We start from the raw sequence: 24,132 nt of genomic DNA, 5'->3' as shown, positions 1-24,132 counted from the left end.
AATTAGAAAGTCGGGAATTTATGGCAGAAGTTCCTCTAAATTTCTGAATCTAAAGACTGAATTAAAGAAGTCTTCCCTTGGATCTAACATATTCGTTAGCCAGCGAGAGAAAGGATTTGAGGATTAGAGAATGGACAATCGGTTTCATCAAGAATGTATTTGTGTTCCAAGCACTTCGCTCCTAATGATTAAATTTAAAATACATTACAAAAATTACATTAGCACATTTTTTTTATTTTCTGCTTTTATTTTAAGATCCAAATTTTTGATTTAGTAGTTTATAAAAACTTTCACTCGAAAGGTTATACATTCACATTCAGTCTATGGAACATGTGTGAGGTGTTTTAAGTAGTTTTAAGAAACATATTACGTCTTTAGCTCATCTTGTTAATAATTTTATGCAAGCTTCAAAAATGATATCCAACGTGTCCATAAAAATCCCTATCTGGCCGTTATTCTCGCAACCATTAGTCGTGCTTCCAATTACAAAAAAGGTTTTAACCCTTTGCGGTTCCCAATGCGTACGATATCTTTCAGTGGTAAATTTGTAATGCGAGCCGTGTTCTTTCGCGCCCACTACGGTGCGTAGCTGGAATGCGAGCTGAGCTCCTTGATCACCATCGAAATGTTAAATGACGCAGGGATTAATGTTTTGGCATTTTTAAATTTAAAGACATAGATTTTTATAAATTACAATTTCCCCGGTCGCTATAGTTATATTTTAGAAAACTTCGTATTCTTATTAAAAAATAAAACACAAAAAGTTTAACTCTCGTACCGCAAATTTGACCGAGATGTTTAGTTTCAAAATCAGTTATTTTTGACGTTATATTCAGGGATTAGTTGGTTAATAAATTACGATAAATAGATACTAATTTTTGCTTCTTAACCTTTTCCCTTGGGCTATAGGGGCCAATTTCGAACGTATTATGGCCATTTAGTCACTTATTTTAAATGAAAGGAACAGAAAAACAAATGAACATGATCTTGCTCTTCCTAATCCATATTAAGGAGTAAATTTTAAATCTCCATAGTTTACTGAAATTTCTTAAGACACATTTAAAGTAGTGAAAGTGCGGGACATATATGTCCCAGCCCCCGGGAAAAGGTTTTAAATACCATTTTAATGATAGTGGCTTATGGTTTACTAGTGTCTTTAATTTACCATTTCGTTCCATTGATATGCCAAAAGATTTTTCACACAAATAAGCTGTAAATTTTGAAAGTTAAAAAATGTGTTATTAATATTCTCGTTAAGTTTTATTACTTTAGAAACATAACTTGTAAATCATACAAAAAATTCATTAGCGCACACATATTTTTCATTTTTAATTAATGCAAGTAATATTTCGAGTTGGCTACAAGGCCATACCAAGGTCTACCAGTGTTTTCTAGAACTCTAATTCTGTACGGTTCTGTGAGTCAGATCTTCATTTTGATAAAAAAATTATATTGCTACATATTTGTCACAATAATTTGCATAAAAATACTTGGTACGGTTTTATTTCTTTCTTCTTAAGTTTTATATTACATTAGATAATAATCTTCTTTTCCAGTGGAGACGATGCCTTCTAATGATTCATATATACATAAAAGATAAATTATAAGACCTATATATATATATATATATATATATATATATATATAGGTCTTATAATTTATCTTTTATGTATATATATATATATATATGAATTATGAGAAACATATTCGAAGTAAAAAAAAAATCCATGATTACCTTCAGCATACAAAAATGTTTCTTTCTTTTTTAAATTCTTACTTCTCGCGTTTTATCTGAGTGAAAGCTTTTTTCAATTTTTAATTTCACGTTTTTAGACTCTGGTCTAATTTTGATTTGAAACTAGATCAGAAAATCACAGTGAAAATATTTTTACTCGTCTAACTGCAAAGGATGCTGCCATTTGTTAACATCTGAGGTGGTATTTACCAAATTCTACTAATTAATCACTAAAAGAGCAATGTGTTAATATTGAAAAATTAATGACATGTTATGAACATTGATGCGGCACAGGATCTTTTATTGCAACGTAAGCTCTTTTCTTTACCAGAAATATAATCGCTGGCATTAAAACACTGTTATCATTGTGGATGTGAAAGCAAAAATACGCATACTTAACATGATTGATCTAGCACTATTTGATTAGTTACTCATATAAAATTGGAAGTATTTCCATTTTGCTCTCTCATAAAAAACTGTTTCATGCACATGTAAATTTGCATTTAGTAAGGTTTTTCTGTATTTCTGTTTGACTTAATGCATATAATTCATATAAATATTTGGACTCCACCAGTGATTGAGCGGTTAAGACGGATGAATGCTGATAGTTCGATCGGCAGGTTGAGGTATTTTCTCTCTGCTTTCTGTATGCCTTCGTGATGTAATGGTAGCATACTCAGCGCGTATTCGAGAGGTCCAATTTCAAGTCCCGGTGAGGGCATTGTTCATTTTTCATGAATTCTGCTTCTAAAAAGGACTGGGACTGGACTGTCTCTACAAGAACTGGGACAGTATCTTTTCTGGTAAATAGGTAACTGACTATAACAGAATACGCTAAGGTGTTTTGCTATTACTAAAGGCACTGATAGGACCTTTATGAGAAAAAATTAACTGATATTATCTTCGCTTGTATATTAGAAGTCAAAAAACTCTCATACCTTCATCTTGCTTAAATCCCAGCTATTCTTAGATGAAATTACAAGTATTCAATATGTTAGCTATTCTTGATAGCTGTTCTTAGTCATTCACATAGTCTCGAAGACCACACATGTGGGGGTTGGAAATTTTCTTTTTGATGTTTATGAGGGCGGCTAAGATTAGTGTAGTTTGTTTCAGTTGTTGATATCTTATGTGATCTTATACCTCCTAACCTTCATCTGTAAATAAAGTAAATTAGATATGGAAAGAGATAAAAAATAATTTTCTTAGATAAATTTTCACACCTGTTTTTTGTAGGTTTCTGTATGGTGATCTGTGAATCTGTATTAAAGCGTTGCCAATCACCATATTTCTTGTATCATTTGAAATAAATTAGAAGACTAGAAGTTATAATTTTGAAGAAACTACGTAAATGGTATTCCAGTTTAACAAGTAAGATTTAGAAATTTGAACCCTTACAAAACCTGAACAAATAGCATAAAGTTGAGCGCAACGTGAATGACAGTTATTCAGAAGTAAACTTCTAAGTTCATTATATTCATTTTTGTTATCTCAATGTATCAGCTTTCTTACAATTCAGATATCAAATTATCACTTTGCTGCAGAATGTACTGCTGCACCGGCATTCATATGAGATGGATCAAGCAAATACAAATGTGCAAAAATATTTTGCTCCTGTGTAACTTTATGTGGTAATTTAAAAGCAGCTCTGTGGAAACTGCAAAAGCTTGCACAGAGCTGCAAAAGCAGTTTCACACTCATTACAGTAAGTATTGTTCTCCAGCAAATATTTTATAAAGAGACAAATGTAGTGTTTATCTAACTGACGTATTTTGATTAGATTAAAAGCCATTATTTTTCAATAAGCCTTGTCGATTTGCTTAGGAGAAAATGGAAATAATGTCTTGGTTTTTCTCTATTTTGAAGTTTTAAATTTTAAGCTGATAAAAACCAGCCTAACAAAAATTATCATTTCTCAAGAAAAAGAAAATGGCTTGTTTTATTGTAAGATTAAAAATAATGTGTCATTAAACACGTATTTTTAATAATTTCTCAAGTACAAATATGGCAAAAATATATGGAAGTTTGCTGTTTTTTTTTTTTTTTTTCTTTGAGTTAAAAGGGTGTGATTAAATATGAATATATACCAGTAGTTGCTTTTTTGCCCCATGCACCGCTTTCACCATTGCTAGATGATCATTCGCATCTTCCTTTCCAAATCTTGAAAAATACATATATACAGCTATTTAGATTATTTTCTAATGTATTTCATAAATTAAACAAAGAATGTATAGAAAATGTTGGTAAATGCCAAAAATTAAATAAAGTTAGTATTCTATATTCATAAACTAAAACTAAATACTCAACATCTATATAAAAGGTTGACCGCATTCCCCTTTCTCGTTTGGGAACCCCTATTATATACAGTGGATAAAAATATATACGGTTATTGAAATGAGTGTAGCCTGTACCAGATATTCATTTATGTAAGATGCTTGAATTTAATATTTATTAAGTTAGAATGCTATTTATGTTATGCAGATGTGAAGTTCCATCCTTCTTTTCTAATCAATTAAATTGCAGTGCTAACAGTATTTCAGTTTCTTTCTAAGTAGTATATGAGTACAAAATATTTAGAACTCTTTATTTCTATAGCTGTCTTCTTTACATTTAAAATTATTTAGTTTACCATAATCTTTGTTGTAAATGTATGCAATTATATTTTATGATGCTAGTAACTGCTTAATTTTATGAAACCATTTCTTAAATATGATAAAAAGAAAGATTCATTAGTCATTGAAAATTGAACAGTAGTACATATAATTGTTATTAGTGAACTTACTGATAAAAACATAAGGATATTGTAAGGAATGAAATAAGTAAGTTTGATAAATTAATTATGATCTGTATAAGAAAGTTTAAACTTCTCTTCTCCCTTTCTGTATGTGCCTTGAGAATTTACATTTATAGTAATTTCTTTCTGTTACTTAGTCTAGTGTCCTTAAAAATTGTACCCATTTAGTTATCTGATCTTGTGCATTCACAACCTGTAGGACAATATAAATATTATTCTTTGGATAATGTATGGAGTCCATGATAATAATTGCAAGTTCCTGTGCATACTCTCTGGTATCTTGACATCCATGCTATTTTGCATTATGCGACAGCAACATTTTCTTCACAAGTTGTAGAGGATAAGACAGAGACAAAATATATTCTGCTTCCTACCAGGATTTAAGAACACGCAGCAACATACTAGGTCATTTAGGAATGAAATACTAGCAGGCTTTGTTTTCATTTTTTATCTAATCTTTTTTGTAATTGAATTTTTCAGGTGCAGATATTAGCATCGGCTCGATGGAATCATTGTACCATTATTTCCCTCTAGTCACAATTCTGGGGTGTTTAATTGCACAAGGTAAGGAGTAAATTTTGTTAAATATTTTTTAAATTGAACAACTGTTTATTCGAAATACGTTCTTCTTTAAGTAAAGCCCGGAATTCAGTACATAAAATTAATTCCAAATACATTTTAAAATCAATGCTTAATGTAACATGAAATTACGAAAGAGGTATAATAATATGAAAATTATGTTATGTATAGTTAAAATAATTTCCTCTACTGCCTTGCATAATGGCTTTTTGAGAATTTTTAAGTATTATTTTCTCTGAATTTTCTGAAGGCTTTTATAAAATTAGTTTCAAGTTTAATGTTATTCTACTATTTTATTGAATGTATTTTAAAGTATCATTTATTATGTGTATTATTTCTGTTGGATTATAATATCCGCCGCTTAGCTTACAGCTGCTCTCCTCCTGACGCATGCGTAGAGTGACGCCATGATAACGCCATCTCTCTCTTCTGCTGTACGTATGTGTATATGTATATGCTATGCTTCGCTTTCTCTCCCGTGCGTACTCTGTCATTGTCCATCTATCTAATTAAAATGCTGACTAATACTACAGTTTATCTGGGCGCATTTTTCCTTCAGTTTCTGAGTTTTTTTTTTTTTTTTTTTTTTTTTTTTTTGTATAAGAATATACAAAGAGTGTAAATGAAGATTAACATTCTGTATCCACATGTTCCATGTGTTGTAAATATAAATAACTGATGAGTACTAGTAATACTTTGAAAGTGGAAGCTGGAAAAAAACACAAGAAAGAAAAGGGGAAGAAAAGAAACTAAAAGTCAGTGGAAGTAAGGTGCAGTTCCATGAAGGGTAAAGTAACTCATCAGTAAGCCTTAATTATTCATTAGGCCATTCACTTATGTGCACTTTGCTGTTTTCTGCCACAATGCTTAAACTGTTTAGTAACAAGGATGAACAACATATCCCATCTTACGTTGGTTTGCAGCTGTTCTATGGCTAATGGTCGCGTTAAAGTTCAGCTTTTCGTCAAATGAGAGAAAGAATCAAGTGCAACTTGATATTCTGTTTTCCTGTTTCTGCAGAGATGAATCTTTCTTTTGCTAAAATTTACTCTTTTTGTTGAAGTTTTTCTTAATGACTTTTCAATTTATTTTGGTACACTTTCATCATGTAACTTCTGTTAATCGATTAAGCTCAGTAATCTTTCTGTAGCTGAGATTTATTATCCACAGTTTGCTGTAGTCGAAAACCTACTTTTTCGTTAAAGAAATTAGTGAATTACAAGTATACTTGCCCTCTCAGATAACCCATAACAGGGAAGTTTATTGCCGTCTAGATGTGTCCAGTACTGTTTTCTTTGTTTTCCCATAGCAGATTTGCTCATGACCGCAAATACACATGCACGAATGCAATGTTTCATAGCTTTTGCAGCATTTTAATTATTCTGTCATCCCTTGAAATTGTCGCCCATAGAGTATAGTGGTTAGGAGAGCCTACTGCGTTACCGAAGGGCCCGGGTCCGAATCCCAGAGAAGTCGTAGATGTTTATAAATGTATAGGGTCTGTGCAGCATGAAGACATTCTAAATATGCGGCGAACCGAAAGTCCTCTGGTGTGGCTTGGTGAAAGGGGAGAAGGGTAGGTAACACTCGGACTACACACCCCGGGTATCACTCCCTCAAAATTGGGGTGGAAAACAGAAATCTAATCTCTCTTTGGAGTAGGCTCTGGCAACCATTCTTCCATGTAATATGGATACGACAATGACATCCCTTGAAATTGCACTTGATTCATTGCTATACAGGTTCAGTGAATTTTTGAACGGGCTTTCGTTGATAATTGTTTTTTAATCGTTAAGAAAAATTTTCAGGATCCCTGTAGAAATTCAAACATATCAGAAAGAAAGTGTACAGAATCATGAACAATGCTGCTCATGGTAGTCTTTATTGCTACTTAAAGTAATCACTCTCCATGCATAAGTTATCAGGTGACTATTACTGCAGTTTTCCATGTAACATGAATAAAACATTACACATAACTTTGCATATTATACGCAGTTTTGATATAACTATGTTAGGAAAGACTGTATTACCTGCGGATATGGAATTATTACTGTACTTATATAACTGAAATCAAAGTTTCTAAATATCCTTCCTTAGTTGATGCATTTACTCTTTAGAGACTTTTTTTTTTTTTTTTTTTTTTGTATACCTGATATACTTTCCTTTTTGAAGTGCCCATATAAGAGTATTAGGGGGCCATTCGCCAAATCCTGATGGTGATGAATTATTGCCCACCACCTTTTACTTCGGGTACCATTTGTAGACTCATTATTATTTGTAGACATCATTTGTAGACATGTTATTTTGAAGCAGGAGATGTGGAGTACCCCTGACAGGACTCGAACCTGAACCTCTCGAATACCCGCCGAGTGTGCTACACGAATGCATGCCGAAAGGAGGGAGAAAATACCTCATGCTTATGCATGTTGAGGAATAGTGACGTATTCCTATTTTTTGTAACATGATGTATATGTTTGGTTTGCTCTTGTGAAGTATTTCCCATCCAGATAAGTAAACCAAAGCATAAAAATTTCCAATAGTATTTGGGCATTTCATTTATGTGTAGCTTCTATAGGCTGATTTTTTCCCCTTATATTTGTTAAAAAGGAACGTCTTTCAACTTTGAATTCTCAATATTTTTCAATATATGTGTCTGCTCATCTGAAAAGACAGTGATAATAAGGTTAACTATTCTGTAGATATGTAAATAAGATTATTTGAAAAATTGTCTTAAAAATTTTAAATTTTGTGTTTTCTTGATGATAAATACAAATGATGCAGTGCAAGATTATTAAAATATTTTATTGAATCACATAAACACCATTTTGTTCTAGGATATTTTGCCATATTTCTGGCACTGGAAAATTTCCTTTTAAAAAGTCATTAGGTTTATTAGTAAAAACATCATCGATGTGCTTTTTCACTGTCTGCAAAGAAGTGAACTCCAGGCTGTTCAGATGGTTTGAAGGGACTTGAAGAAGTGAAAATTCTAAAGGTCTAGATCTGGTGAATACGGAGGGTAACATGATACATCCCAGCCATGTTAAATACGTCTGTCTGACATTCATGAAAATGTGTTGAAAATTTGTTGAGCATTGTCTTGATGGAAAGGAACATCCCAACAAGTGGTCAGTTCTCAGTGCTTTAAAACTACTTCTGCTTTTAAACTCCTGCTTTTAAAACTACCATTTGGAAGCAGCATTTTTAAAAATTTATTTACTGATTTAGTGGCAACAGCTCTACAAATTCCTTTGTAGTCCCACCATTCACAAAGCAGGGATGCAGCTCCCTCTCAGTGTTATTAAAGGAGGTTCATTCGGCTTAATTTATTATTTTTTCTTGTATCATCATTGTGTAGTATCCACTACAGTAATAAGTCGTTTAAAAAAAGAGCTTCTTAATTTCTTTCCAGCAACGAATCACTTGCCGAAACTCAGCCAAGCATATTCTGCTTTGCTAAAGTAATGGGTACCCATACATCGTAGTGGGTAAATAATCTTCTTCATATATTTCTGTATTGTACTTTTTGGAATATTTATTCTGTCAGAAGTTTCTGAACTGTATAACATAGTTTTCCAGAGACAGGGTCTTTTAATATATCCTTATTTACAAAGGATGGTCATATAGAGTGGACATATCTTATCTTCAAGGCTGAAATCTTCGCCCTTCTCAAATCACCTTTAAACTGGATCATGAAACAACACTTTGTCAATTACACTGTATAAATTTTATGAACAGTCTGACTAGCATTTTTATCTTTTTTATTTTAAGTGAAAGAATGTAATATGACAAAAATGAATTTTTGGGTTCTCAGTAACACTGCATTGAAACAAAAACTGCATCAAGACATAACTAGAATTATGCAAAACCATGTGCGGAAAAACATCTCCTTTGATCAAGGTCACTCCTTTTCAGCAGTAATAAAATAATGAGAGGAAAACGCACTTCAGTTTGAGAAACAGCAGAACTTTCCAAATGACCCGATATTAAGGAATGGAGCAATATGTTTTGATTTTCTAGAATTTTATAATGCTTTCCTTACATCTAGATGATCGACTCTTGGAACAAAATATGAAATAACAAATAGATACACCCATAATTTTCAAGCATTTATTCTTGTGTAAGCTTTAATCACTTATATTGTATTTATTAATTTTGTTTAGTAAGTGTTCGTTTATACTTTTATAACATTTCATGCAAAAGAAGTACAGTACTGTTTTTAGGAAAGAGAACATCTGGAAGGAATGGAAGTACAGATTTTATTTTATAAGATGCATAAAGTGAGCAATGCAGAACAAGTGATAAGCTTTCTAAAACAATGCACCTTATTTACATTAATGCGTTCTGACTTGTATCACTTGCTTTACACTTTGTGGCCCTGAATTAAAGTTTTAATGGTTTCTTTTGTAATAGCCATCCAAGCTGCATTAATTTAATTCATATCAAAAGCTCACTATCATTTGACTGAGGATTATTATTAGCACATCTTCCCTTTGATCATATCCCCATATTTTCCGGGGCAGATAATTTTAGGTGATATAAGGAGTCAGTTAAGAAGTACGAGTTTGTTATCTCTTCTGAAGGCTCTCTTTCTACTGCTATATGAAGACTGGTATTGTCCTGTTGAAGGAAACAAAGTAAATGTATGAAAATGACTGGTAGTAAAATATAACTGACATATCGAGCACTTATTATGATCTTATTATAAGCCTTGGTCTCTTATGAGAGGGATTTACTGTTAAATCTAGTATCATCCCTTGTCAGAATTCTTCTAGGTATGTTATGCGTGGTAAGAATAGTTTTTTCAGCAGCATATCCTCGCTATATATGCAACCATAATTTTCCCCTAACAAAACTGTAAGTTGCTATGAAGTAATAATAATAAAACTGTAAGTTGCTATAACAAAACTGTAAGACAAAGTCATGGCACTCATTTTGCCACATGTAACATTCATCGCGCCATTGCATTCTGGTTGTGATGATGCAGAATGGTTAATCATAAGCGTCCTGATGAGATGATGGGTATCTCCATATAATCTCCAAAACCTTCTTTTCATGTTCTTTGCATTTCTTTAAACCAGTTTGTATATACTCTTCAACCACAGAAAAACTCTCCACTATTTTGCCTAGTAATACAATAAAAAGAAGAAATGAATTCTCTTATGCCTATAATGCAACCTCTGTCAAAGCTGCTGACGTAATCATACGGTTATCTATAACAGGTATCACATCTACAAGCTACTCTCAACAACGCGTTGAAAGAGACATTTCCCGGAATTTTAGTTTTCGGTATATCTCGTTGATTTATGTAAAAACCAGTTTTTTTTAGGAAATCCTACGAGGGAAAAAGCTTCAAACAAAACATTTTCGATTCAGTTATAAATTGTCCCATGTAGATATCCAGGACATCGGTTCCAATGAAAAATGTCTCAGCTAGGAACCTTCTAATGGTAGAAGCTCCCGTCTCTGAAAACTGGCCTCACATGTCATCATATGTAATAATCATATTATATAGCATAGATGTAGAGTTATCTGTTGCTGAATGCAGATTAAATCCTATTTAACCATGACACGCTTATTAAAGAATCAAGGCTAATTTTAATGAGTACATTTTAAGCTGCCATTTGCATAGCTCTAAAATTTATGAACCATTTGTTCTGTATTGCTTATTTTAATATCCTGAAAAAAATTGTAATTGTATTACTAATAAGTGTTCTATTTTTTAAGATCAGTCAGTAGTGTATATTCTTATTTTCAATACAAACTAAATTAACAAGATTAAAAAAACAAAGAAAGAAAATCTCTGTGATTTAAAAAATGCGGTCAGAGTTCATTGAAGTTCCGAAAATCATCTTAATGTCGGAATATACTTCATTTTGCATTCATGCTGCGTAAACGATGTATGTTTCATGTGACTATTAGTATGCTGATTGTGGATTAACTGTAGGTGCTCATGACATACAGTGAAAAAATGAGCATAATAATAATAAATCTTACAACCGCTATACGTACCAAATTGAAAATAAGTTCACGTTTTTGAGAATTGCTCAAAACTGTAGTTTGAATACTAAATGTAGATTAATTGTAATAAGATTTTGCTTATATTTAAGCATATATAAGTAACTAATGAGCGATGGCTATCCGAAGTAAGACAAACATGTCTTTAATTCAAAGTGTAGATTACAAATTCGGTGAAGCATTGAGGAAATAGTTTACATACGTATAAAATTATTTTCGTTAATTAGAATATTGCATATTGCATAAATATGTAAGTATCGAACTGAAACTACTATTAAATGATTCTGCTTATTGAAAAAGCATTAAAAATTCTAACTGGAAACTTAATGTAGTAAATTAACAGTATGAAATAGGCAAATCTATTTTTTTAAGATCAGTTATATAGTATTCTTTTGCAACTTTCTGAAATTTCACAAATGCTGCCAAATACCGCCGTAAGCTCACCTTTAGCATTCAAACATTTCATATTTAGAAAGCTGATGGATTACGTAAAAGGATTTAGCAGCTGATTTTAACTGACACTGCTGCTTTTGAATTCACAGAAACAGCTGTATATTTTTCCCAGATCATTCTCTGGAGTTCAAGAACAGAGCAGACTACGTTAGTCTTCCATGAAGGCTCTATTTCTAGGTTAAATAGTTCTTGTTTGTTTTGACCTGTGTTATGAATTTGTAATCTGATTATTTTGCACTTAAATGTTTCTCTTTCAGCAAGCATAATTTTTAATATTTTCTTTTGTCTTCTGCAAGTATTACAGCTTCAAAACAGTATATTTCTTCTGAAGTTGCTTTGAATTTATAGATCTTTCTCACCGTAGGAAATTGCATCAAATGCTATATCTGTAGTTATTCACCAGATGACAGAAATAACAGAACTGACAAATGCTCGGAAGATAAATTCCAGCATCAGAATGCGTACAATGATGAGTGCGAATACGCCTGTGAATCTGTTGTTCGATATGATGCAAATGGTAAGATATTTTTAATTTTGAAAGTACTGTAAATTTATTTGATTTCTTTCTTAGTAATTATCGTGTAGCATCTGTTATAATTTTATTTTCTGCATTTCAGTATATGTTTAGAAAGATGTTTATTACAGAAGGAATGCAGTATATCCCTGTCTTCTTCTTCCCTCGACACAATAGTCAACACATCTTCATATCTTTCATATCTATTTATACATACACAACTGGACATTGAATCACTAAACTACACTACTATAAATTGAATTGTGTACATTAATTATCTTAGTAACATGACAATTTTGTTTTTACTATTGGCTTCTATGAACCCTCTTCTATTCTGACCTCACTTCAGATCTCTTACTTAAAAACTGAACTTCTGACGCTTCTCAGACAGAGAGCTTAGTAACCCTTACGCATTTTGTTAGTTGACGTCACCATTGTATCACAGCTATATCTTTAGTTATTGATTAGATGATAGAAATAATATAACTCACAAATGCTCGGAAATATCAGAATGTATACAGTGATAAATGCGAATAAACAGACCTCAGTTTTGCGACATACCTCATTTTTGTTGATATTGATTTATGATTTTAATGTGCTGCAGCATAAAACCAGTTTCAAACTTTCTAGCTTCCCTCAGCTGTGCGTTGGAAGAAATATTTTCAGGAATCTTCACTTTCAGTAATCCTCATTGGTTGACGTCATGCGAAGACCTCCCAGAAGTACATCCTTTCTGTCCTACACGAAAATTTTCCCCAGCCTTCTAAAATACCTTACCAGTTCAAATAAGTACTGGAAGAAACGCTTTTCTTGGAAAAATTTCTTACAGGATTGGATGTCGCTACATGTGATAATTCCATAAGAAAGGAGAGAATAACCAAACATTTTCATCTATTGAAACAGTAGATTGAGACTGTTAGGTTAATACATGTTTTAATGTGATGAAAAAGCATGCAAACTGTTAAATTACTCGAGTAATCTCAGAACATAAAATCCTGAATAAATCAGCTCTAATATGGTGACCAAAATGATTGCAATATCAGTTGCTTACATTTTTAATTGTCTGTATTTATTAAGCACATTATCTTTCAGTCATTCCTTTTCATTAATTAAAGTAGTTTTTAATTGTAAATATACTACCACTATATTTGATGCCTCAGTTGTCATCACAGTAAGCTATTTATTTGATGCCATGATAATCACATTTAATATTTATTAAGTACTGCTTTCTAATGGCAAAGAAAAATTTCATATAAAAATATATTTTCATATATTACATGAAAAACTGATAGATGTTAGTTGTTGTTACATAATTTTACTTTCTTAGAGATGTTAATAAAAAAAAGCATCATTCTTATAAAAAAAATAAAAATATTTTTAATTTTAGAATCTTAATGAAGGGAAAAGTTTTATTCAGGGATTTCAACTTGCTTTTGTACTTTGTCAGTGCAGGTAATTAAAAACGTGGTAAAATTTGAATGTTATTTTCAAGCCTAAATTATCCTAAAAACAACTAATATGCTCATTGGATAAAAGTGTTTTCTATAATACAGTTTTTTTATATATTAACGTTTCACTTAATATTACTTTCTTAAAGGATAAAGCTTAATCACAGTCCTTCAGTTTATGTACGTATTTACACTGTGGTCAATTATACAAGCCTTTCTGTTTTATAAAGCATTTTTATTTGCTGCAGAAATCATTAAAAAAAGACAGAAATGAGACTAGTCTATATTGTTGAAAGTATGCGTAGTGTCTTCGGACACTGGTTGTATGCAGTAGCTATCAATGAGCAAAAATAGATTCAAAATTTCAATTCTTAACCTTTTGAAAGTAAGTGGGAGAAGATGTTCCCACATAAGGATAAACAATGATCCATTTTCTTTCACAACAGTATAGGGGGGAAAACAGGGAACAAGCACTAATAAAATTTACAGCTGCTTATATCTATAAAAGAACCTCTTTAGTACGAGGCAGGTTATGTTTCCTTTGATAGTGTTTGGTGGTAAGCTCTATTTTTTCATCGTAGAGGTGAAGAATCGCAGTTCATTCCTATTCTTTTGGTTGAGCAGATATATTATGATTCAGTGAGCTGCGTGATCAAAAACAAATCCAGTTACTTTCTATGAAAGTTCAAAATGCAGTCTTGGGAAAGGTATCTAGAACATATCTGTATATATCTTTTTTACTTTATCACCGAACGAAACCTACAAGACATCACTATCTACACAGACAGCATGTCGGTACTTCTGTCCGTACTCAACCATCAACACGCATTCCCTGTAATTACACAAATCCAGAGAGGCTTATTTAGGCATCAACATCATAACATCACTCTCTCATGGGGGAATATGTGCATGCTGGTGTGAGTGGAAACGAAATTACTGACAAATTAGCCAAGGAGGCAACATCAGGAAATATTCATTATCCACAATCAGCGTTTTTGACCACACTCATAATTGAAAAAACAACTAAAACGCAAGGCACAAATCCAATGGCAAATAGAGTGGTATGAATGTAAATAAGGCCGTCGCATATACTACTACATCACGCAAGTAGATGACAAACGCAACATCACTTCCCCGCAGTTAAAAAGATTTATTACACAACACGTTCCTTTTCCCGAATATTTTAATAGGCACAAACACCGATCTCTTTGTCTATACAGAAATTGGTATCCCAGACCATTATGTTACCATCTGTTCCTAAAACCCCAGTAGCAATGCACAAGCCTTCTGCAAGTTTATGGTAAAATAATGTCATATGGTGCAAGCACTGCCCATATTATTGACAAACTTGCAAAACTCGAAGCCTCGTTATTATAATATATTAATATTCACTCAGTTTGTTTCGAGAAATTTAACTCTTTATACAACTTCTGTATTTAGATGTCTCGTAATATACATTCGTAAATTTCTGTAAAGTTTGTAAAATGTTGTCTTTTCAAAGTGTATTTGTAATGTGTGCTATTGTAAATATATGTTCTGCTGTAAAGTAATTTGAGCATCTAAAATAATGTAATAATTATGTCCTGAGCCACAACGGCAATAGTATCTTACAGTGTTATTTGATGTATCTCCTAATGCTAGTTGTTAGTTGTTTCATGCACTGGAGTTCTTATGAATTTTAAGTCAGAGCAATATGATCAGCTTCTGTAGAAAATAAAGCAAAGCATCTCTTTCTTGCTCGCCCGTGGCACTCTATTGTAACCCTGATGGAAGATTTTCTGTCAGAACTGTCTTTGGCTTGATGACCGTCATTGTTTGCTTTGATGATAGCTTCACTGTTTTGTTTCAAGCGTAATTTTCAAATGAATGTAGCTTTTGAATGCTGAATAACTTTACTTACACATACCAGTTGGATATCGGTGGCTTTCCCATTTTTCTGCTAAGTATTCCAACAAAATATGTTATGTAGGATCTACGAAAGTGCTCCTACTGCTTTCCTGTACTTCTAATTATCAGGAAAATTGATTTCTTGTTCGTTTTCGTTTTCATAAATTTCATACTCACGGATGGATTCTTTTATAATTCACCATTATTATTTTATTCATTATTAATCTTGTACAGCTTAACAAATTTTAAATTTTCATCCTTTTCTTTTTTGATTTCATTTTCTAAATACATAAATGTTTTTCGAAGATTCTGAATGTAAAAATATTCTTTGCATATTTGTTTAACTTTTCGAATTGATTCATGTGTATCACTCTTGACTAATATGTCATCATATATATTTATATGAGTTCTTGTATTTTGTGTAATGATAAGGAGCGAGGATCAGCGTTTCCTTGGATGTATCCTTTCCATGCATAGACTTTCAGCTATTTTGTGATTCCAGTTTCTGGCTGCCAGCTTTAATCCATAAATATTTTTATTTAGTTTACAGGCTTTGATTTCTTCTCCTGGTGGAACTTAAACTTTTGATTGATTTATATATATATCTTCTTTCAGATCTCCACGTAGGAATGCTATTTTTATATCAATAAAGATTTGCATGTATATTTTTTATATTTTTCTGAGTTGCCTTCGATAGGATTATTCTTATTATCTTGTATTTTGTGACTGAAGTTAGTATTTAATCGTGGCCAAGCCCAAATTTTTGGCAATATTCTTTAGCTATCTGACGAGTTTTATATTTGACGATATTTTTTGTCATATCATGATTTGTTCTGGAAGTCCATTTATTTCCTGTTGCTGATATGTCTGTTGCTGCAACATTCTTCCTAGAAGAAACTTATCTTGTTCCAGTGTTTTACTGTTCTTTGCGAAATCCATTTCTTTTTGGAGGGATTTCAACCATGTGTCTTTTTCTTTCGTTGGAAAAGTTTGCTCTTTTCTTTTCTAGTCTTTAGGAATTTTAATTTCGTCATTCCTTGCCGTACATGAGGATATATTTGTTGAGATTATTTTGGTTGTTCTGTGGGATATTCTCAGCAATTGTAAAGTTTCGTCATTTCTAATTACATTCCTCTTTCTGCTGTATCTGGACATGGTTCTGTAGATTTATAAGATATCCCCCCCAATCCATCATGCCTTCGTGGTGTAACGGTAGAATACTCGGTGCGTATTCGAGGGGTTAAGGTTTGAGTTCCGGCGAGAGCATTGCACATTTTTCACGTCACCTGCTTCAAAAAAATCGTAATGACTCTGAAGTGGTGGTTGAACTAAGAGGTGTTGGATAATAATTCGTCATCACCAGGATTTGGCGTTGGGTCCCCTAACTCCCCAGTCGCACTTCAAATAAGGGAGCATATAAGGTTTTTTTCTCCCTCCTTCCACAATGCCTTCGTGGTGTAACAGTAGCACACTCGAGGCGTATTCGAGAGGTGAAGGTTCGAGTCTTGGCGAGGGCATTTCACATCTATCTGCTTCAAAATAACCTATTGACTTTGCAGATTTATTTTCTTTAAAAGTCCATTGTATTTCTTTATTTTGGTTGTTTATTTGTTGAAATTTATTTTTTATATTCTTTTGATGACGATGTTGTTTGTTGTCATATAGATTCTATATCCTTTAGTACAATCACTCTATTCCTAGTGTGACCTTTATCCTGTTAGTAGAAAACTATCTATAGAGCATTTGTCTTTCTGCTTTTTCATCCAGATTTATTCTTTTCTGCTTTAGTGTGCTGATAAAAATTTTGATATGTCTTAAATGTGGCTTTTAGTCATTTCGCAACGTATAGGGTATTTTTTATTGATCTAGATAGTAGTCTCTTTTCCAGATCAGCTGCTGTCATTATCTTTCTTCCAGAATTTGGTTTTGAGTTCAGAATTGAGTAATAGCTATCCTGTCATTTTTGTTATGTATCCATTTTTTTTTCTTTCTGCTTGCTGACTGTGGTGTGATGTTCGATTCCCTCTTCTTTTAGATATTCTTCAGTCTCTTTGTGTATTCTCATCCATTCTCTGTCCTTAAGAATTTTGGCTTCTTTCTTTGTCATGGTTACAGATTGTTTTAGCTTCATCTTCTATATCTAGCAAATAGACTGTTCTGTATCTCAAATAATCATCAATAAATATTATGAAGTACTTCTTTCCGCCTAATAATATCATACTAGTCGGTCCACAAATGTATTAAATCCAGACCTGAGTTTGCTCTCTATTTGTTTCGTTTGGGGTTCTGTAAGATAGTTTACTTCTAATGCACCATTCATATTAGTTGTTCCTTCTGATTTTTCCCACTGATCTGTATCATTACTCTCAAGGTTTTTGATAGGTTCATAATCTCTATGTTCTAGATTTCGGTGCCAAAGATCTATACTGTTTTTGTTTCTTTCAGTAATTGTAGTTTCAGCTTTTTCTTCTTGTGATTCGATTATTTTATTTAAAATTCTTTTCTTTTCTTCTTTTCTCTTTTTTTCTCCAACTGCTTTCTACAAATCGAACGTTTGCGATTTTTCATACGGATATTAATCCTTCTTCAAGATCTGGGGCATATGAAACATGTCTGAATTTAATTTCTATTTGATTACTTTTGTCTTCTATGTAGTATAAGTAATCTTCTCTTATGTCCTTGGATTTTATTTGAGTTATATAAGCAATTGTTATTTGCCCGAATTTGCTTCTGCCTGATTTCGTGAAAAGTCGGTCATATGGCAGGTAGCTCCTGAATCAACTAACTGATTTGTGTTTTGGAATTTGTTTTAGTAACTTCAAAGGTACAATTCAGTTTTTCTGATTTGCTCTTAGTTATCTTCTACGAATAAACTTATTATAGCTTGTGCTTATTCGTGTCATTTTATCCACTCGGCAATGATTTTGATTTGCATATCATTAGAGATTAAGTCCCCCAAATTTTCCGTTTTTTAAATAGTTTCTAAATTTGTAGTTGTTATTGCTTAGATTCGTGATTAGTACTTATTTTCATGGTTTGCAACCATTTTTACTTTCAATTTAAAGTGCACATTATATAAACTAGGTCAGTTTGGTTTTGCCCTCTAAAGTAAGATTAGCTATCCTTTATCGATCATTTAAGGGTTATAATAACATATAACTAAAAACAGAGTTTTTCTTTAATTTTATTTGTAATTGCTTGTGCTGACAATTTTTATGTATTTGTAATTGCTTGTGCTGACAATTTTTATGTATTTGTAATTGCTTGTGCTGACAACTTTTACGTATTTGTAATTGCTTGTGCTTACAATTTTTATGTGTTCAGGTAATGTAAACAACATTTCAGTCTGATAGTCAATGTTGAAATCGTACTTAGTTATGTTTGAGTTGAGATGTTGGCCTAGCACTGTAGACGAAAACTGATTCAAAATTAAAACTTTTACTTTCGAAATTAATTTGGGGAAGATGAATCCATGCACGAATAAAGAGGTATCCATTTCATTTCGCAGCAATGGAAGAAAGAAAACATAAACAAGCCCTAATTATATTCACATGTATTATATTCATACAGCTGCTCTCATAAGCAAGCGAGTACTCCCCTCCTCGAATGGCTGTTTTTGCATCATAGGGGTTAACGAGTCATAGTTTATCGTTATTGATTTAGATGATTAGTTCTACGTGTAACGTGTATTCTATATACCTTTTTTTATTATCTTCTATATACACCAATGCATATTTGTGCATATAATTAAATTTTCTTTTTGTGTAGATGAGCTGGAGCAATGGTGGAGAAATTGTCTTCATCATGGTCAAAAGCTGACAAATGATTGCCAGACTGAACAGTCTGCAGGCTGGAGGCTTGTTCGTTGTACTTGCGATAAAGATTTATGCAATGATTCAGTTGTGCTTCAATCAAGTGCTGTACCCATTGCTGTTTTTATGGTCGTGATGTTATGGAAATGGTACACAAGGTTATAGTGATTTCATTTTAGAAGATATTTGGGTATCAGTACTTTCATCAAAAGCATAATGATGCTGTTACATTTAACTTTTTCAAACAGAATTATTATTTCAATTGTTAAGGTAAATATAAGGGTTTTTATAAGAAGTCAATTGTTAAAAGTGGTAAAATTATTAGAATTGTGTGACGTGCATAACTTTTTACACTAATTTTTTCTTGAGCAATATATCATTCTCTACTAGCTGTTAACAATCACTAGTTAGATAAATTTTAGATGGAGCACAGTTTTCTAAGAAGGAAAGTTTTGTATTTATTCTAATGATTTTTCATTTTATTCTTATGGGGAATATTTTCATCATATCTTGAAGTAAATTGTAGGAATGTAGAGTTTCTAGTCACTCCCAATGAAGAATGTTTGTGCTTTTGATTCACACATGTTTTTCTATGTATATTAGGTAATTATTATTTTAAACTACTTCCAGTGCTATAACTTAAATTTCTGCAACATCCCAGTCTAATGTATGTTAGAGTTTGGAAGCAGTATGAGACAAAAATAATTATTTTGGTTATTTCTTAAATTACCAAAATTTTTAATAAGAAGAATGGTTTACATGTAATGTAGAAACATATATATTTCTCAGTCGATCAACCAGTACTTATTTCAAATCATAGTGCTTTGAACTTCAGCAACGCACATATAGAATGATCTGCTATGCGTGTTATTGTTGTACTGTCTGTGCATGTATACTACTTATATGTGATATGTATGATCATAGGATGACGTGTGAACTTACATGTGTCCTCTGCACAGCAATTTGTAAACTGTATTGCTTTGCAATGTGTTGCCGGAAGGCAACAGCTTATACTTTGGGAACAATCCCTCTCTGTTGTTTAAATTCAATACCCAGAATAATCATTTGTAAAATATTTATCAAAGGGCTTGAATTTTTACTGTAAATGTTATTTATTGAGCATTGTGAAATGCTGAATATATTTTTATGCTATAGCTTCAGCTAGCATTTTTAAAGCACAGTCAGCATCTGTATTTCAAGTAGGCTGAAATATATACGCAGTGAAAATTAATGTAAAGAAATTATATGCATGAAAATTGTTCCCTTCAAAGAAAGATTTTCATCATTTTATGTTAAGAATGAAATTTTTTGTTAATTGATCTCTTATATCCACATTAGATTTAAAATCTCCATTATGGATGTGACATTTGTTATATTTTAGTGTGTTTTAAAGGTTGAAGAATTTATACCATCTTTATCATGCATTTATCAAAAGTGTTTATTGAAACATTAAAACTAATTTAAAAATATATTGAAATTCATAAAATGTATTTTTGACAACTCTAAGAAACAGTATAAATTTGTACAACTTTTTATGCGCGAATGGTCCAACTTGGCAAATGCTTATATATTTCTTTTTGTCAATATTGCTATTGTTAAGCAGTGTATTGAATTATGGCCTTAATGAGAATATACTGCGCTTTGTAAAAGCAAAATATTATTCACCAAACTGTTGAATGTTATACTTCCTTATTTCCATTTCTTGTACGCATGATGGAAGTAAATTTGATGTGTAATAATGTGCAGCTTTCATTGTATAGCAAATAAAGTTATCCTTTCGATTTTCAAGCATCATTTATTTCTGAATGCTTTGAAATCTCCAAAATTTCGTTTGTGTCTTTGAAAAAGTAATTAAAAAATATTGTTATTATAAATACTCTGGGTGAATAGATTATATAAGATAACAAGTTCTCAAAGTGCCATTCGCTAAGGCCGTGGTACCATGGTTTGGGTGGTTAATGAAATGAAAGTAAACGCTCAAGAGTTGTTTGTCTCCTCAAAGGAATTTATTTTTCAAAGACTTTCGGAGGGGAAAAAAAGTTTCATACTTATCATTGATGCCGCAGCTCACATGTAGAAAGGGAATATGTTATAGCAGCATGGGAGACATTTGCATCAGTTAACACACGTTTTCTGTTTTTCTCATGCATTCCTCCATACATGTTATTACATTAGAAAAAGCTAATGGCAATTCTGAAGCTGAGCATATGAGTTCAACCATTGCCTTCGTAAGAGAAAGATTTTTGGCATAAGATTAAGATGACATAAGACATAAGAATTTTGTTCCTTGATGTGAAACTTTAACGCTATTTTAATCTGGCCGATATATCTCAAATCACACTGACAAGATATGCTATTAATTCCCCCAAAAATAAAGTCAGAAACGGGATTTTTGGAAATCGAACCATAATTTTATTGATAGGCGAGAAAATGACTTGAAATTTACACTTCTGGAGAATTCGTGCAATTTTATTACTGAAAGAAGGATGGAACGGAAGCACAACATGGTTATTAATGTTATTTCTAATAGCGAAATGTCTTCTTTGATGGCAAGATGAAAATTGTCTATTGAAAATTGTCACTGACCACGGAAGAAAAGCCTCATCGACGGCAACTGATTTCAAATAATTGAGTTCATTAGCAAGCAAAGTTTCAGATTAACAAACTTTGAGAACGCAAAATGCATTAAAGACAAGCCTTCTTTATTTTTGAATTAAAAACAAGCCATTTATTTGCTTGGTTGGGTGACATGTGTTAGCATGTGGAGGCGAACAAATAGAAAAGGGTCAACGATAATCATTGGTGCTGAAATCAGATTCACTGCGGATTATAAGAATATCAAAGAAGGGAAAGGTATTGTCAGATTCATTTCCAAAGGGGAACTGGATGGCTGAATCAACTGAATTTATAACAAATAAAATCTGGGACACATCTTCTTTATTACCCTCAAAAAGCGCGAAAGTGTTATCTACGTAGCGAATTCAGAGATGAAAGGAAAGTTTCTCAAATAGTTTTTGACCTCAGAATAGTGCATGTAAATGTCAACAAGTACAAGATTGAGAAGATTACCGCAGTTAATCCTTCAATCTGGCAAAAATATTCTTTTTATGAATGTAATATTCATATAGTATTGAATGAATACGATTATTCAGGAAATTCTGCGGGGCTCGTACCTGTCTCTGATCCTCTCCTGGCTTCTTCCGTTTCTTGATTCGGTCTTTGATTCCCGACCTAGTTTGTTTAACCTTCAGTGTATTCTGGTGGTGTCTTCCTTGGGAGGTTCCTATGTGGCTCGTGATCTGAACCGTCTGGTCTGTCCATCTATGCTTTTTGAACGCCGGTACCTTTAACTTTCCCTTTATATTATTTCCTCGTGGGGCGGCCTTTTGTAAGGTAACTTTCTCATTAACTGAAAAGTCCGTTGTACCCGTCAATTCAAGTTTCCTGCTGATATAGTTTACAGAATCTTTTTTCTTTTCTTCGTCCGTTAAACTGCCTTTGTTCCTTACTCAGATCGTAGTAACATTTGAGTTATTCTTGAACCTTTGGCCCGTACCTTGTTCTTTTCTTAAATCTTGACCCCTCCCAATCCTCTTTAGCTTTCCTTTTCGATGCATTATCCAAGCTGGGGCGTTCCATTCCCATATTCCTTTCTTTACTTTACATTGCTTACTCCTGCGACGTCGACGTGGACACCGCTGCTGAATCAAACGACGTTTCAGATGGGTCTGTGCTGCCCATACTAAGAATTCCCTCTAATAAAGCTTTTATAAGCGGCATGTCAGCCCGCTCGAAATATTTATTCACTTGGCTGATATTCGCTCACATAGATTCGCTATTCTTTTCTTTTAAAAACAATTTTAAAACCGTATCTCCCACCTTAAAGTCGATCTGACACATTCTCTTATTGTATGTTTCATAGACTATTATATTGTATTGCATTTTCGACTGACTGTACTATTTTTAATTTCATAATTTACTTTATTCTAATTCTTTTGTTACTCGGGATCTGCGTATTTGTGTTGTTGCTCTTGGCTCATTATTACCCGAGATTTGATGGGCGCGGCTGAGTCGCTGGATGTCCTCGTTTGTGGTTAGTATCAGCCGAGCTGTTATGTCACAAAACCGTCTTAATGACGGTTAGGTGGGCAGAGTTCTGTCCGACAACTATTACCTTCTCTTATCAGAGTAACATTTTTGCTTTTTTCTGGCTTTGAGTTATACTTTGTCTCATCTACCAGGTCCTGAATGTCTGCCATCTTAAATTCTTCCAACCTTTTACGAACAAAAGAGTTTGTCGAGGGGCTTTCCTCCAAGAAATAGTACAACGGGCGTTTAAATACCAGTGGTTTCACGTCTAACGGATCTTAATGCATCATTAACAGGGCTATCTTAGCGTAGGAGGCAATTTCTTACATAAACTGTGTATAATTTTTATTATGTTTCTATTTACCGGCTCTGCCATGCGATCGCTAAGTGACCATTTTAAATTGCTTTATATCAAGATCCGAATATACCGTATTTGACGGCATATAAGACGCACTCTAATTTAGAAGGCCACACACAAGGGGAAAAAGTTTCAATAGTCCGCGCGATAGCGCGGTACCACACTAACTTTAAATGTGGTTTCTTTGAGTTCTCACGTTTCGTAAAAGCCAAATAAACAATCATTGAATGCAATTACCAAACATATTTTTATTAAGGAAAATTAACAAACGGCAAGCTATTTTGAACATGATATGTAAATTTCAATAATGAATAAATGAATGAACGGCAAGCAATCAAACATAATACAAAATAAAGCAGAAACAACAAAAAACACAGATTCAAGGAAAACGTTGCCTATCATGAAATTAGACTAGTAATCACTTTGAAAATAATAAAAATCCTTT

At 32.6% G+C, this 24,132-nt stretch overlaps 1 protein-coding gene across 9 annotated transcripts in view; it reads left to right on the top strand.

Moving 5' to 3' along the window:
* Window positions 1-21,021, top strand: part of LOC118187421 (uncharacterized) — a 136,432-nt gene extending 115,411 nt beyond the window's left edge. For all 9 annotated transcript variants that reach the window (XM_085808627.1, XM_085808634.1, XM_085808633.1 and 6 more), the window contains 3 exons: window positions 5,010-5,093; window positions 11,944-12,096; window positions 19,197-21,021. In XM_085808627.1, the coding sequence (XP_085664753.1) occupies window positions 5,033-5,093; window positions 11,944-12,096; window positions 19,197-19,405 (423 nt within the window). In that variant the 5' untranslated portion in view covers window positions 5,010-5,032 and the 3' untranslated portion in view covers window positions 19,406-21,021. The remainder of the gene's footprint in view (window positions 1-5,009; window positions 5,094-11,943; window positions 12,097-19,196) is intronic.
* Window positions 21,022-24,132: the final 3,111 nt, after the last annotated feature.

The sequence above is a fragment of the Stegodyphus dumicola genome, chromosome X1 (genome assembly GCF_044657685.1).
Source record: "Stegodyphus dumicola isolate Sdum_Otavi_A_Nest chromosome X1, ASM4465768v1".
In the NCBI taxonomy this organism is placed as follows: domain Eukaryota; kingdom Metazoa; phylum Arthropoda; class Arachnida; order Araneae; family Eresidae; genus Stegodyphus; species Stegodyphus dumicola.
The sequence above is the reverse complement of the archived record's forward strand: the minus strand, read 5'-3'. Positions and strand labels throughout refer to the sequence as shown.